The sequence below is a fragment of the Malaya genurostris genome, chromosome 3 (assembly GCF_030247185.1).
Source record: "Malaya genurostris strain Urasoe2022 chromosome 3, Malgen_1.1, whole genome shotgun sequence".
In the NCBI taxonomy this organism is placed as follows: Eukaryota; Metazoa; Arthropoda; class Insecta; order Diptera; family Culicidae; genus Malaya; species Malaya genurostris.
Genome location: NC_080572.1, coordinates 293,597,877 through 293,611,741, shown reverse-complemented (window position 1 = coordinate 293,611,741; position 13,865 = coordinate 293,597,877). Strand labels below are relative to the sequence as shown.

The 13,865-nt window shown below is 37.3% G+C and overlaps 1 protein-coding gene across 5 annotated transcripts; it reads right to left on the bottom strand.

Moving 5' to 3' along the window:
- Positions 1-2,436: 2,436 nt before the first annotated feature.
- Positions 2,437-13,139, bottom strand: LOC131435701 (protein rogdi). Of its 5 annotated transcripts, none has more exons than XR_009230528.1 (6): positions 12,925-13,139; positions 5,598-5,928; positions 5,082-5,285; positions 4,531-5,019; positions 3,532-4,467; positions 2,437-2,949 (listed from the first exon to the last, which is right to left on the bottom strand). XR_009230528.1 is itself a non-coding variant. In XM_058603850.1 (5 exons), exons 1-5 carry the CDS (start codon positions 12,933-12,935, stop codon positions 4,399-4,401), a joined length of 1,104 nt encoding a protein of 367 aa, XP_058459833.1. In that variant the 5' UTR covers positions 12,936-13,139; the 3' UTR covers positions 2,437-4,398. The 5 variants fall into 5 exon arrangements, 2 of the variants coding, with proteins under 2 accessions (XP_058459833.1, XP_058459834.1); XR_009230529.1 differs by having other exon boundaries at positions 3,562-4,467; XR_009230527.1 differs by having other exon boundaries at positions 2,437-3,875; positions 3,957-4,467.
- Between the last annotated feature and the right edge of the window lie 726 nt (positions 13,140-13,865).

The window sequence follows — 13,865 nt, the reverse complement described above, 5'->3', positions numbered from 1 at the left end:
TAACGCTTCATAACGACTATAACTCAATAAAAAGTAGCTCATGTAACGCTTCATAATGACTATAACTTACAGAAAAGTAACGCATGTAACGCTTCGTAACGCCAATAACTAACGGTCCGTAACACCTACAACTTACTGAAAAGTTATGCATGTAACGCTCCGTAACGCCTATGATTCATAAAAAAGTAACGCATGTAACGCTTCGTAACTCGTTTACCATAAGAATCTAACCCTTATAACGGTTTTTAACATTCATAATTTCCACAAAACAACTCATATGATTCGTACCTCCTAATTTAAGAAAATTATCGTATGCAACGCTTTCTAGCTTCTTTAACTTAACGTAATGCTGCCCATCTCACGATAATATCGAGTGAAACGCTTCGTCAAATGGAACATTTTTCCACATTTGGGACGGATATAGCGTGATGGGTAAGTCGATGCCTTTCACGGAAACCGCCTGAGTTCGATTTTTAACCCAGAACATAGGGTCAGAAAATTTTTCTAGCCCGAAGAGGCGAATAATCTTAGGGTTAAAACATCTATAATCGGAACAACAACAAAATTCCATAGTACCTTTACTCAGGCTTTGACTCAGACAGCCTCACAAAACTTTGTAACGTAGATAGCTTCAAGAACTATTATATTTGCCTCAAGTACGGCTCACGCTCACTGGCAACTCTTCACACGATTGAATCAGTGCCATCAGAAAGAGACGGAAATCATCGCAACAACAAAAACCCGGCATGGCTCATTTAACATAGGAAGACAAACACGAGAAAAGGTCCTAAGTGCAAATGAGAGTTTCTCTTTGTTTACTTTCTCTTTCGAGTATTACGGCTCAATCAGCAATCCTTCAATCTAACACTTCACATAGGACAATAGAATTATTATTATTATATCGTTTATTTATCCCCGGTTTATAAGGACAATAGAAAAAAAATCATCAACTTTCGAAGATACTGTGGAATTTGTTGGAATTTACTGCAATTTATCGTAATAATTGAAAGAAAAAGTAAACCAAGAGAAACTGTCATTGACACTTGGGACCACTCGAATTTTACGCTGTTTCAAGTCCACAACGATTGTACGAGGTCTGTTCAAAAAGTTCCCGGAATTTTTTAATTGCGCGCGTCTGGAGAGTCCGGTGGTCAAAATTTTTTTTTATTGTGTTGGTACATATGTCCCTAATGTATGGTGAAACTTTCAGCTGTATTCATTGTTTACATTCTGTCTTGTAGCGGCTGGTGTAGACGTGTTTTTTTTAGCTCGGCGATTTTTGTTAGTTTAAACAATGGAAGAATTGAAGAGTCAAAGAATTTGTATTAAATTTTGCGTGAAAAATGAAATAAAGTGTAACCAAGTGTGCGAAATGTTACAGAGAGCCTACGGTGAGTCTGCTATGAAAAAAACAAGTGTTTACGAGTTGTATAAGCGTTTCCAAGATGGCCGCGAAGACGTTGAAGACGACGAACGCTCCGGTCGACCCAGCACGTCAATAATCGATGAAAATGTGGGAAAACTGGAAAAAATGATTATGGATGATCGCCGAATCACTATTCGAGAAGTTGCTGATGAAGTTGGCATAGCAGTTGGCTCATGCCATCATATTTTTTCAAATGTTTTGGGCATGAAACGAGTGGCAGCAAATTTCGTTCCAAAACTGCTGAATTTTTATCAAAAAAACAAACGCTGAACGGCTAAAAACAAGACTTTAATCATGCCCCAACCTCCTTATTCACCAGATATCGCTCCGTGTGATTTTTTCCTGTTCCCAAAGTTGAAGAGACCCATGAAAGGACAGCGTTTTTCATCGATTGAAGAGATAAAGGCAGAATCGCTGAGAGTGCTACAGAGCATTACAAAAAGTGACTATCAGGGGTGTTTCGAAGACTGGAAAAAACGCTGGCATAAGTGTATTATATCTAGGGGGGATTACTTTGAAGAGGACCATATAGATGTAGACGAATAAATAAATATTTTTTTAGAAAAATGAGAATTCCGGGTACTTTTTGACCTCGTATTCTTTTCCGATGACCGGGCCATACATTCATTAGTTCTACTGTTCTTCATTTCTGTCGTTACGACCGTAAGCGATTTATTGTGCCGTTAGTGAAATTAACCGACCCATTGAATTACGGTACAATCCGAGATCAAATAAGTATAGTTTTTCATCATTTAACGTCAAGAATTAGAAGAAAAATCGTAAATAATCGAAGACGTAAGCGAAAAGAAAACCCACATTAAATAAAAACAATCGTAGACAATTACTGCACGAAAATGCAAGTAAACTCATTTAGCATGGATTGGGTTGGAAGGTTCGGGGGGGGGGGGGGGCGTGCATTTACAAACGCAATTATGGCAGGTAGGTAGGTAAACTAAAGACCAAAAAAACGATTTCGCATTTAAAGGATTAAAAAATGACAACAATTAGGCTGCGGTTGAACTGATTTTATTTTCCCATTTTCATTAATATACACCTGTTTGGTTCTGGTGAATGGCCGAATTATTTTTTGATACAGTTTTTTTTTTGTTGTTCTGCTTACGAGAGCTGGATTTATTTGCAACGAAGAACGAAGTGATTGGGAAACACAGCAAACGTGGGCGAGTACTCTTTTTTATCATCACTAATGGGTAACTTTAATTCGGTTAATGTATACAAATGTTCACATTGTTTGGCGCTTTAGCCCTCCAGTGAAAGAGCTACACGAGATCAAAGGTTTTACGATTTTGTTTGCGGAATCTGGATGAAAGGAGCTCAGTTTGCATTATAAGTAGTTATTATTGTCGTTTCCACTCTCATGTTGTCACTCAGATGATAGTTTGATGAAGCTGATATCCGATCGCTGGTTTGTCAATTAGATTTGCGAATCGTGGTATCAGCAGAAATGTTAAAAAAGTTCAGCTTATCACATTCCAAAACGTGTGCCGACCAGTATCGGTTGACACCTAAAATAAATGTAGGTTTATTTTTAACAACTTCGATAGTTATCCAACGTTATAAGCAATAATATAGGTAGTGGATAGTCGCAAACCGTTGAAGCATAAAATATTAGTAACAGTAGTTTTAGTAGCCGTAGTGATAGTAGTAGTAATAGTATTAGTAATAGCAGTTAGGGTGAAACTAGCAGTAGAATTACTTCCAGTTATACTAATACAATGAAATAACGCCTAATTTAAAATGTATTTTCTTATTGGCTAGCTAAAACCAAATTGACACACATGTTTATTTAATTCCTACTTTTACAACGCTCTACTGCGGAATGTTTTGCTTTTTTTACATAAGAATAGTGTACTTCAATCACATTTATTTTCATATTTTTTGTTTGTCTACGAAAAGATCGAATGGAAAACTCGAGTTTGAACTGCCGAAAAATCTAACACAAAATGATTGAATGAAAAAATATAAAAATATATCAAACGATTCAACAGAATCAAAATCATTCTCAAACTGAAAGCAAACAAAATCAACAACTTTATATTTCTTCAAAACAAAAAACACAAAATTCACAAATAAAAAAATCAGCCTACTTCGATTTGTTTCCACCATTTTCAGCTCACCATGCTTCGTTAGAATTTCTGAGATTCCATGGTTCCAAGTATTCAGAGAATTCCACACAACCACCCTGTATACTAAAAGCTTTCCGTCCTGTAATGTGTTCTAATCGACACTTGGCTCGTTTGATTTATTTATAGTACTTAGCGGACCAATTCGCCAGTTGACTTGACTGAACTTTTGCTCACAATGTTGAGTAAATATTTGCCACTATTTGTCGGATTTGTTTACTTACGCTTCTTAAGTACCATTTCGCTTATCTAAATATGTGTTGTCTTCTTGCTGTCTACCGAATCATCAACACCAATAAACTAGATTCCTACCAGACACCGAATAGATAACATGTAACATCATCAATTAGGCAGTTGATAAGGTAAGTGAGTAGTTGGTGATGACTTACTATCGGCTCTAAATGGGATTCCCGCGATAGCCTTCTGGGGGTTTCTTGGTGAACGTTGAAAGAGAGGATACGTTCGCAATCAAAACCTACCAGCATACCGCTAATCTTAGAATGATAACAACACGAGTAATTATGTTAACAAACATCAATATTTTCAACAACGGTCGGCATCCCTGCAGGAGTTGATTCCAAGGACAGGTCGACCAAACTTCGATTTTCGTTTTGAACAACGGTTGTATATAAGGAAACTTTACACGCTTCTTACGAACTATCAGATTGTAGGTGATGTTTTTTTTTTTCTTTTACAGCAGTTTTGAGGAGCTAATGGGTATCCAATTATGATGAACTGAAGTGAGTTGGTACAACTATGGCCATCAATCAATCCTGTAACATCCTATGCCCGGCATGGCAGAAGTGTTTCTGGCGCCGGCAAATGATCTAATCAATAGGATAATGCGGAAGCCGAACGAGAGCCAACGGTGAAGTCTTTATATTGAGAGAAAACCGAAATCTGAAAAAGAAAAAAACACCCTTTAGAACGAGGCAACGGCCCGAATGAATGGCCCGCAGATACCTTATCTTTCAACTGTTGGCATAACTGCAGCGCCACTGTGAACAGCACCAGCACCTCGTTCAACCACGGTACCGAGCATTCCGCCTGACACGAATCAAACTTCATTGTACCTTGGAAATTCGTGAGCTGGTAAGCCACAAAAATCAACTTGTGGCTTTGAATGTAGAAACTAATAGCTAGATCTTCCGGCAGATTCGGTGATAAGGCTTTCATGTTTCGGCTCTTCATGAGCTCATCGATGGGTTTCTTGCGGGGCACCACCAACGAAGTTCGGCCCCGTTGGAGTGCGCCCAGTATGTTTCCTAGGATATGCAACACCTCATCGGAGGTTTTGAAATTGTACGAACTGTCGACATTATCAATGTGATTTATTGCTTGCTGAAGGTGGTTGGCCGCATCCTGAACCTGTTGAATCTTCCACGGGTAATCCTGGGTGATGGAAGTCCTCTGAGTCTGCTGCTGTTGCCTCTGCACCTTGAAATTGATATCCTAAAACGAAACTGATTTCAATGAAACAAATATTAGCAGATTCCACAAAAAAAGAAGCTAACCGCATGCGTGATACTATCGCCCGTTAGGGTAACGATACACTTAAGTTGTTCCGGAGCCGCCGTTAGGACGAATTTATCCTGCTTCTTGCCCTCGTTTCCATACAGTGGAACTGGGAACCGATGCGCACATTCTACCAAAATAGCATGCAATTGTTTCAGCACTGAATGAACTTCTTCATGTAGGACCCATTCGAATTCCACTTGCTAGAAAAAAAACAAAAACTTTAGTTGTTTTTAAGGAAAATTGTTTACTTTCGATTGAACAACAGTCAATATTTAATATACGCAAACGTTACTCCAAAGTAAATGAACGTCCAACGCCAAACATTCACTCAAGTGGCAATGATTCGGTGTTGAAGTAAATAAAATCAAATTCATATCTGAAATCTTGCAAACAAAGTAAAACCCGTCGCGATAACACTACACCAGCGTAAATTAAACAACAATAGACCAAGGCCATCCAACTTAACATCTCTTTTCAACCCCGTTAAACGCATAACAGCAGAAACCACTCACCAAGTTCAACGCTTCCTCCTTCTCGGTGTCGACCATGGCTCTCGTCGGTCGTCTGAGTGGCGGCGGCGGCCTCCTGCTGGCACTATAACTGGTGGAACTGCTGCCGCTAGCTGTGCTCCGTCGTATGCTGTTCTGACGAGAAAAGTAACTGCCCTCGACACTGCTCGATTGAGTGCTGGACCACGAGACCTGATGTTGCAGTAGCGGACTGGGATCGAAATGGCCCTTCCGTGGTGTTTTCTGCGAGACGGGTAACTGAAACGTTACTGTGGCTCGCTGGCCGTTCGATTTTTTCCGCGACTGCGGCCTGGAAAACCAGTTCGAACCGCTGCTGCGTTAGAGATGAAGGAAGAGAACTGTTTGAATTTTGCGTTTAAACACGTCCCGACGTCATGAGACACAAGTAGTGCGAATTATTTTCATTGAACTGCAAGACCTACACAGAAGCACAGGAGGAAACCAGCTAAATGCACGAAAATTTTCAGATATCTGAATGTTTTGATGTCTATCCTTTGACTTTCTTTTGCACTTCATTGAACTGTCAGCGAGCAGTGCGGCCACTGGAGAAGCATTTCAATTGAAACGCTAGGATTTGGAACAAACGCTTGGATTTCGTTCACAGATGACAAAAAACATTTCAAATTGACGGTTGTTATTCGGTGGAAATTTTTCGTTATTTCAGTGTTTTATTTGCTTCTCTCATTTCCTAAGGGGTATTCAACAATCCAAGCGTATATATTGATAATTAATAAAAGAATTAATTAATGATTGTGGTATGTGAATAACTCGACAAACGAACTAAATGTCTTGAAAATTGGCAATATCAATCAAAATCTTGGTTTTAAATAATTTGAAAACGAATATGAATCGAAATGAAAGTAGTCTAATATTTGTCTTGCAAATTATTCTTAAAAAGAAACAAAAATGTGTGACGAAAGCTTCAGATGAAACAACTTAATTTAAGTTAATTTATTTCAATCAAAAAGTTTTATGTGAAGCGCTACAATTATTAACTTTGAATAGAGTTCCACGACATTCAATTAAAGTCATATGTCTATGGCGGTAAAATTTCATATTCGAATGCAATTATTTAGATGAAAATGAAATTTCTGACCTTTCACTGTCAGTGTATTCCAATTCATTACATGGACTTTTGTGGTCATAATCAATCGAGATCCACTGGATTCATCGTCAATTGAATAACCATGCATAGTCATTTGAAGTTTCGCTTGCTCCATTTCAAGCGCTAATGAATCCATCTGTTTCTCTGTCTCAGCCGCCGACAGTGGACAAGTTCGAATGAATAGGCATGAACATCAGTTCGATGACAGAAAACTATTCCGACCGGTACAATAAACTTAAGGGCTGAGGACAGTACCGTAAAGTGGTAGTTTTGTTGCTATTTACCCGTTTCAAATCAAATTTCTATGGAAACGGTGCAGAATATAGAAAAACCCACCTGACAATGTCTTCGAAATTTAGTTGAGAATAATATGTGAAATTTTCAGAATGATTCATTGAGTTTAGCGGTCGTGTTGTATTTTTTCTGACTGAAGAACTGCTGAAAATTGGAACGCTTGGAAATGCATACCTCTACTTGTTCATCGAATATCTCGGCTTTGAAGGCTTGTATCATAAATCTACCGTGACAAAATCTAGACAATTTAGTTTAGATGCGATTAGTACATAAAAACATATATGTTATCCCGATAAAAATAAAGTCTTGTATTTTTCTGTGAAACAAAGTCAGTTTCAATGCATCCGCCATTTTTTTCGCTTTGGTTTCCTGATAGCATTCTGAAAAGGGAGAGAGAAAGAAAATTGGCTCGACAGGCTGCCAAACACACAGACATTCAATCTTTGTGAAAATTGAATATTTTTTCATTGTTCATTGAAATCCATGTAATGTCACACCCATACGATAGATTAATGTGATAGAACTTCTCATCAAAATAATAAAATGTATGCTGGCAATCCGGTACAGTTTGCTCATATACGAGAGAGTACAAGAGAAATACGAGGCGCAAAGGGAATTGAGCGAGCCACGTGGTCGATTTAAAACTCAACACTCGACCCTCTGTCCTCAGACCTTAAGGTGTCGGTTTCCATTTGAGTTTGCAGTTATCGCCAGGAAGAGTAAATGTATAATTTTCGAATTTTTGGTATGCATTGAGACGTTTTCCAAAGTATTAGAAATGAAGATTGGATAAATTTAAGTTTTCAATTATTATCTTGAACCGACTGAAGCTGTGAACCATTTCGTGGTTAATTTTAACTTTTGGTTGAAATCTGACACTCGAGTGGTTATTTTGATGTTGTCAAAAATAACCCTACTCGAAAGCATGGTTATTTTGTCAAATCGATGGTTATGTTCCGACACTGAAAAGAATCTTGCAAACAAAATTCTAATATCAATTTTTGGAGTCAAAATATATAATTTTCCATTCCGAATAAATTTTCCATCGTCAAATTGGCCGCAGTTTTAGTCAAATTTAACTACTCGACACAAAATAACCACTCAAGTGTCAGATTTTAACCAAAAGTTAAAATCAACCGCGAATTGGTTCACAGCCTGAATATTCACTAGGAGTTCATTTGATGGGCAGTCTCTCAGTCAAATGAAAGTGATGTTTGTAATTTCAAGGGAGAAACTGACGTCGGTTCAACTGAGTTTCAATTGACGGTGCAACGGATGAAAAACTGAGTGCTGTCCATTCGGCGTGTCAGTAAGCAGTGTACGTACAAACGGTCAATTTATAAAAAAATGTGTATGTATTTGAAATTGATAACATGCAGTCCTGATCAATGTGTAGGGCACTGAAAAAATGACATTCAACATTGACTCACGATTCACACATAAATCAGCAAAACAGCGAAAGTACTGAATCAATTTGAATTCAAATTCTTCTATTTAAGAATAATATATACTTCCGCTAACACTGAGATTATACGTTCATGAATATGGTAACATCTCACTTTGAAAAACAAAGCACAGCTGCAGCGTTTTAACAACACACAGAGCAAGTATTTTATAATGTAATGTAATTCAGCCTCTTGTTTTTTACTGTCAAATTCTTGAATAATTGCATTCAAAACGAAGATGCGAGAGGAAGCATGCTCGTCTACCACATCAACAAAAAAGTGTATCAATGTCAACGTCACTCGTTCGACTACGACAAAAAGAAACCAAAGTCTGCAGGAAGAATCAGTTCAATTTCAATTCTTATTCTTTCTTTCATATAATGAAAATCTGTGAAATTTAGTTATGAAGAGTGGAAACCAAATCTACTATAGATACGACTCTCGAAGACATTATCGATGGATTTCGCTGACTGGACATGGATCTCGTTCTCAGAATTTCCAAGCGGAGCTGAGAGTGACATTTATTTTTCATTTCTCTCACCGACCAGCATGGTTTTATGCCTGGACGATCAGTGAATACGAACCTACTGGATTTTACATCGACATGTATTACGCGGATCGAACAAGTTGATGCAATCTACACCGATCTAAAAGCTGCATTTGATCGAATAGATCATGGAATACTAATAGCAAAATTGTCTAGATTAGACGTTTCGAGAACGTTTGTAAAATGGTTGAGCTCTTATCTATGCGACAGAGTACTACGTGTGCAGCTTGGCTCTTGTAGGGTAACAGAGGTATTTTGGCCCACTTTAGGATTGATTTTATTTTGGCCCACTTAGTAAAAATATCCATCAAATGTTGTAATATCTTCGAAAACTCCTTCCGCAATAGGTAATTTAATGTGATTAACTTCAAATTGATGCAACATGGGTTACCTAACATCGATAAAATCCATAAAGTTTGTTAGGTGGACCAAAATATATGAAGTGGCCAAAATACCTCTGTTACCCTACTTCTTCTCCGTTCACGAATAAATCGGGTGTTCCTCAGGGCACCTTGGTCCACTACTGTTTGTACTGTTCTTCAACGATGCTGCTTTACTACTTGATGTCGGATGCAGATTGGTTTACGCTGATGACTTGAAGCTGTACCTGGCAGTCCGTGTTGTTGAAGATTGTGTCCATCTTCAGGAGCTCCTAGACTTTTTAATAATCAGTACCGCGAAATGTCAAGTTATAACTTTTCATCGTAAAATAAATCCAATAGTATTTGACTATCAAATTGATGGACAAACGCTTGATAAAGTCGAATTTGTCAACGATCTTGGCGTTTTGTTGGATGCTAAACTCACCTTTAATCTCCACCGATCAACTTTAATTTCCAAAGCAACGCGGCAACTCGGATTTATTGCAAAAATTAGTCGGGACTTCAAGGATCCGTATTGTTCGAAAACGTTGTATTGCTCATTGGTGCGTCCACTAGTTGAAAATGCGTGTTTAATTTGGAGTCCTTACCAACTGGTTTGGAATTTACGGATAGAACGTGTACAAAAGAGATTTATTCGATTTGCTTTGCGGGACCTTCCCTGGCGGAACCCACTAGATCTCCCACCGTATCCTGACCGTTGTCGGCTGATTGACTGGAAACACTAAAGCGATGTAGAAAGATATAGCAAGCGTTACTTGTGACTAAAGTAATCAACGGCGATATTGATTCTCCCAAGATCTTATCTCTTTTCGACTTCCGTGCTTCTCAGCGACCTCTACGCTCGACTAGTCTATTTCAACCCAGGTTCCATTGTACTACATTCGGACACCATGAACCTATAACAGCATGTATCCGAGCATTCTCCAAAGTTGAGCATCTATTCGATTTTGAGGAACCATCGCATAAGTTTGCCCAAAAGTTATCAAGTGTTTCTTTTTTATAAATTGACCGTTTGTACCTTTTTCCCTTCATTCAGACTATTATTTGTCAGATGAATTATTTTAACAAATAAACAAATAAACAAATATGCTTATATCAATGCAATTACTTATTCCAATTTCAATTACACCAATTAACATATGACTGTCAAAAATCTAAAAGTCATCCGGAATTTCTCTTCAAGATGATCAATTGTTATTGGCTCATTGTCGCAAAATTAAATTATCTGTAGCGACGCCATCCAATGAAAAATACCGAAAAATTTCATTTCGGCAGTAGTGATTTGCAACTATTTTTTCGTTCATTCAATTGTTCAAATAGATATCAGCAATCAAACTAAATTCGGAGTATAAGAAATTCGATTTCAAAGTGATTGCTTTTAGGTTTTCTAGTATACACTACGATTTAGGATACTTTATTTGTTATTTCCGTGCATTTGAAAAATGATGTTGTCCATTCTAAATAAACGTTAGTTTTCGTTCAATAAATCAAGATCAACCTTACCACCTCAAAGAAAAAACCTTTTCTTCTACTTCTACTTTCACTATGATTTTTCAAATGAATTTGTTCGTTTTTACAAGAAATCGTTAGAAAGGTAAAGTAATTAAAATTTTTCGTAGCAATTTGACAGCTCTTGCTGAAAGTATCATCATAAATCAAATAAACATAGATTTCTCACAGTACGGTGACACTAACAGCACCTCTAGTGACAAACGGGTGTACTTTTTTCCATTAGCTACTGTGGTTGTGTTAAATGCGCAGGCAACTTTTTGCATGCATTTTAGGAGCATTTACGCACCCATTCTCCACCAGACGGTGCTTTTGGTGTCACGGGTTGCTCAATTACATTACTATTACACTGGGAAATCTATGTTTTTTTGATTTATGGTATCATCCTTAAACAAGCAGCGCCTTTAGATTTCATTTTAGCGTCATTGTCACAATTTCTATGTGTGTATGACAAAACTGTGCTCCCATTTTTCTCTGAGATGACTAAACAGATTTTCACGAACTTAGATTCAGATGAAAGCACTTATTTCCTCCGTAACGGGAATTATTATATTCCACATCGTTCCACTTCGTTTCGGAACGATCACACAACTGTCTTGCATGTAACAGATTTTTGTTGATTTGTCTGCTGACAGACTACTAAGACCGTTCACGGTCCATCAAGCTAAACAGATATTTTAAAAAGTACAACAATTGGTACAGTTTTCACACGATTTCTTCAAATGAAAAACTTTGTTTCCATATCATTTAAATCATATGTGAATTCAATCGCAATGAAACAAAAATATACCTACAGCAAAACAAAATTTTTGCATGATGGAAATGGACTACTTTTTCGGAGAATTTTTCGAAAAACCTCATAGGCAACAGACAACCTCTCTTTGTACACTTTCTTTTCAAATAATTACTGAAAATTGGCGCCATCATGACACATGCGAGTACTGTCCCAAATAAAGAAATATTCGAAATGACCGTTAAAACGATTAAAGAATCCAATTTTGAACAGAACTGGAAAAATTGAGAAAAAAATCAGAATAGCATCGCGGCGATCGAGAGAGAAAATAAACAGAGAGACACTGGACGTTGCTTTCGAGACCATTTCTGAATAAAATTTTCAAAGCGACTAATGTAACATTGAGCGATTCTCATTGTTTACTTTCTCTTTCATGATGATTACGGTACTCTTAGCAATCCTTCTCTCCAATTCCAATCACCGATAATAATAATAAAAGCTATCGTTTTTCAATCTGCACTGAAGAAATTACCGAAAAAACAGGAATATTTCGCAATAATCGAAAGAGAAAGTAAACAAAGAGAATCTCTCATTGTTACATTCGTCGTGTTGAACATTTTATACAGATTTGAAAAATTCACGGAGTGCTGAACTTTTGGCACTGATTCTGAAAGGCTTCCGATTCCAACGAAACTGTCAAATTTTACCTAGAATTTTACACATGTTTTTGACAATCGTCAATTTTTTTCAAACTTCAAAGCAATTCGTTCGCCACTTCCGAAGTTACTTTCGTTGTGGTTGTACGTTGTTTCGCGACTACCATAAGTAGTGTGTTTTGAGGAAAAGAAAGAAATTTCTCTCGTGACACCGCGAAACTATCCTTAGTAGTCACTGTAATAAATATTACATTTGAGAATTATTAACTAAACCGAAAGACTACAGTCGATAATATAACAAAACAAAATAAACAATACAACATTAAAACTAGACAACACTTGGTTTTATGGATCAACTTAGTCGTACGCCGAACATTTTTCGAAAACAATAATTTTTTATTTTTCAATCGTGAAATGTCAAAAAACCAAAATAACTACAGATACACCCACATAAAGCAAATTTTATGCACGCTCAACATGCTTTTTTGTATAAATATTCACATAAGAAATAGATATATAGATAAAAGTACTGTAATAGATCACGTGTAGTCTTCTGATAATGTTAAGCCATCCATTTGACAACATAGATGGGAACCGTTTACCGATTAGTTTCATTAGCGAAGGATCGATCACTTACAATTTTATCATCGTCGAACGATTTATTCACTTCAAAAGAGCAATCCAATCCACTTCACACACTTTAACCACCTTTATTCCGGGCGGATACAACAAGTTCACGATTTTTTGTCAGCAACGCATCTGCGTTAATTTTCCATCCGCTACGGTTTCGAACTCGATAATGCATAGAATCAACACCTGACCGTACATCCAATTGCTCGGACGTCAAACGTTTAACTGAAAGATTGATATTGGAGCTCAGTACCGATTCTTTCAGACTTACTGGAAATGGCGCTTCCGATAAGCAACTAGGAGATCAAAAAAATCACCATGCTTCGAGGAACGCGCTCTGTCTCGGTATGCACTAGGGTGGCGCATACCACCCTACACATCAACCGATATTATTACTACTATCACTACGCCTGCTTTGCTGGAATCGAAAAAATTTTGAATAATTTTTGACCGGCAAAATAAGAACAAACACAAACGAAAATGTTTCAATCACCCTAACTTTAAGTGAAACAATTTTTCACAAACTGACAAGTAAGAGTTTGTGTTGTTTTGTTCTCTTATCGGACGACTCTTTCAATCATTATGGTCTACAGTGATAACCGAGTTTAAGGTGAAATAATGGAACAGCGAATGTAGATACTACATGTGTTCCTCTCTTTTGAACGAGCAGATGGAAGAGCACGTGACGATTCAACCTATAAAATAAATTAGTCAGCGATAGACTGTTCGACAAGTTCTACGTAAACATTTCAACAGGGCCTAAAAACAATTGACCGATTCTGTGTTTATTTTCCCTTTTGATTATATCGTTCGTTACATATCTGGTACTGTTGGAAAAATTGAAATATTGTCTTTCTTTCTACGCGAATTTTTTGTAAGTAAACGTGAAAATTATGGACTCATTAATAGATGAGAAAGTGAAAAAAGAGAAACTCTCATTGGTTTATG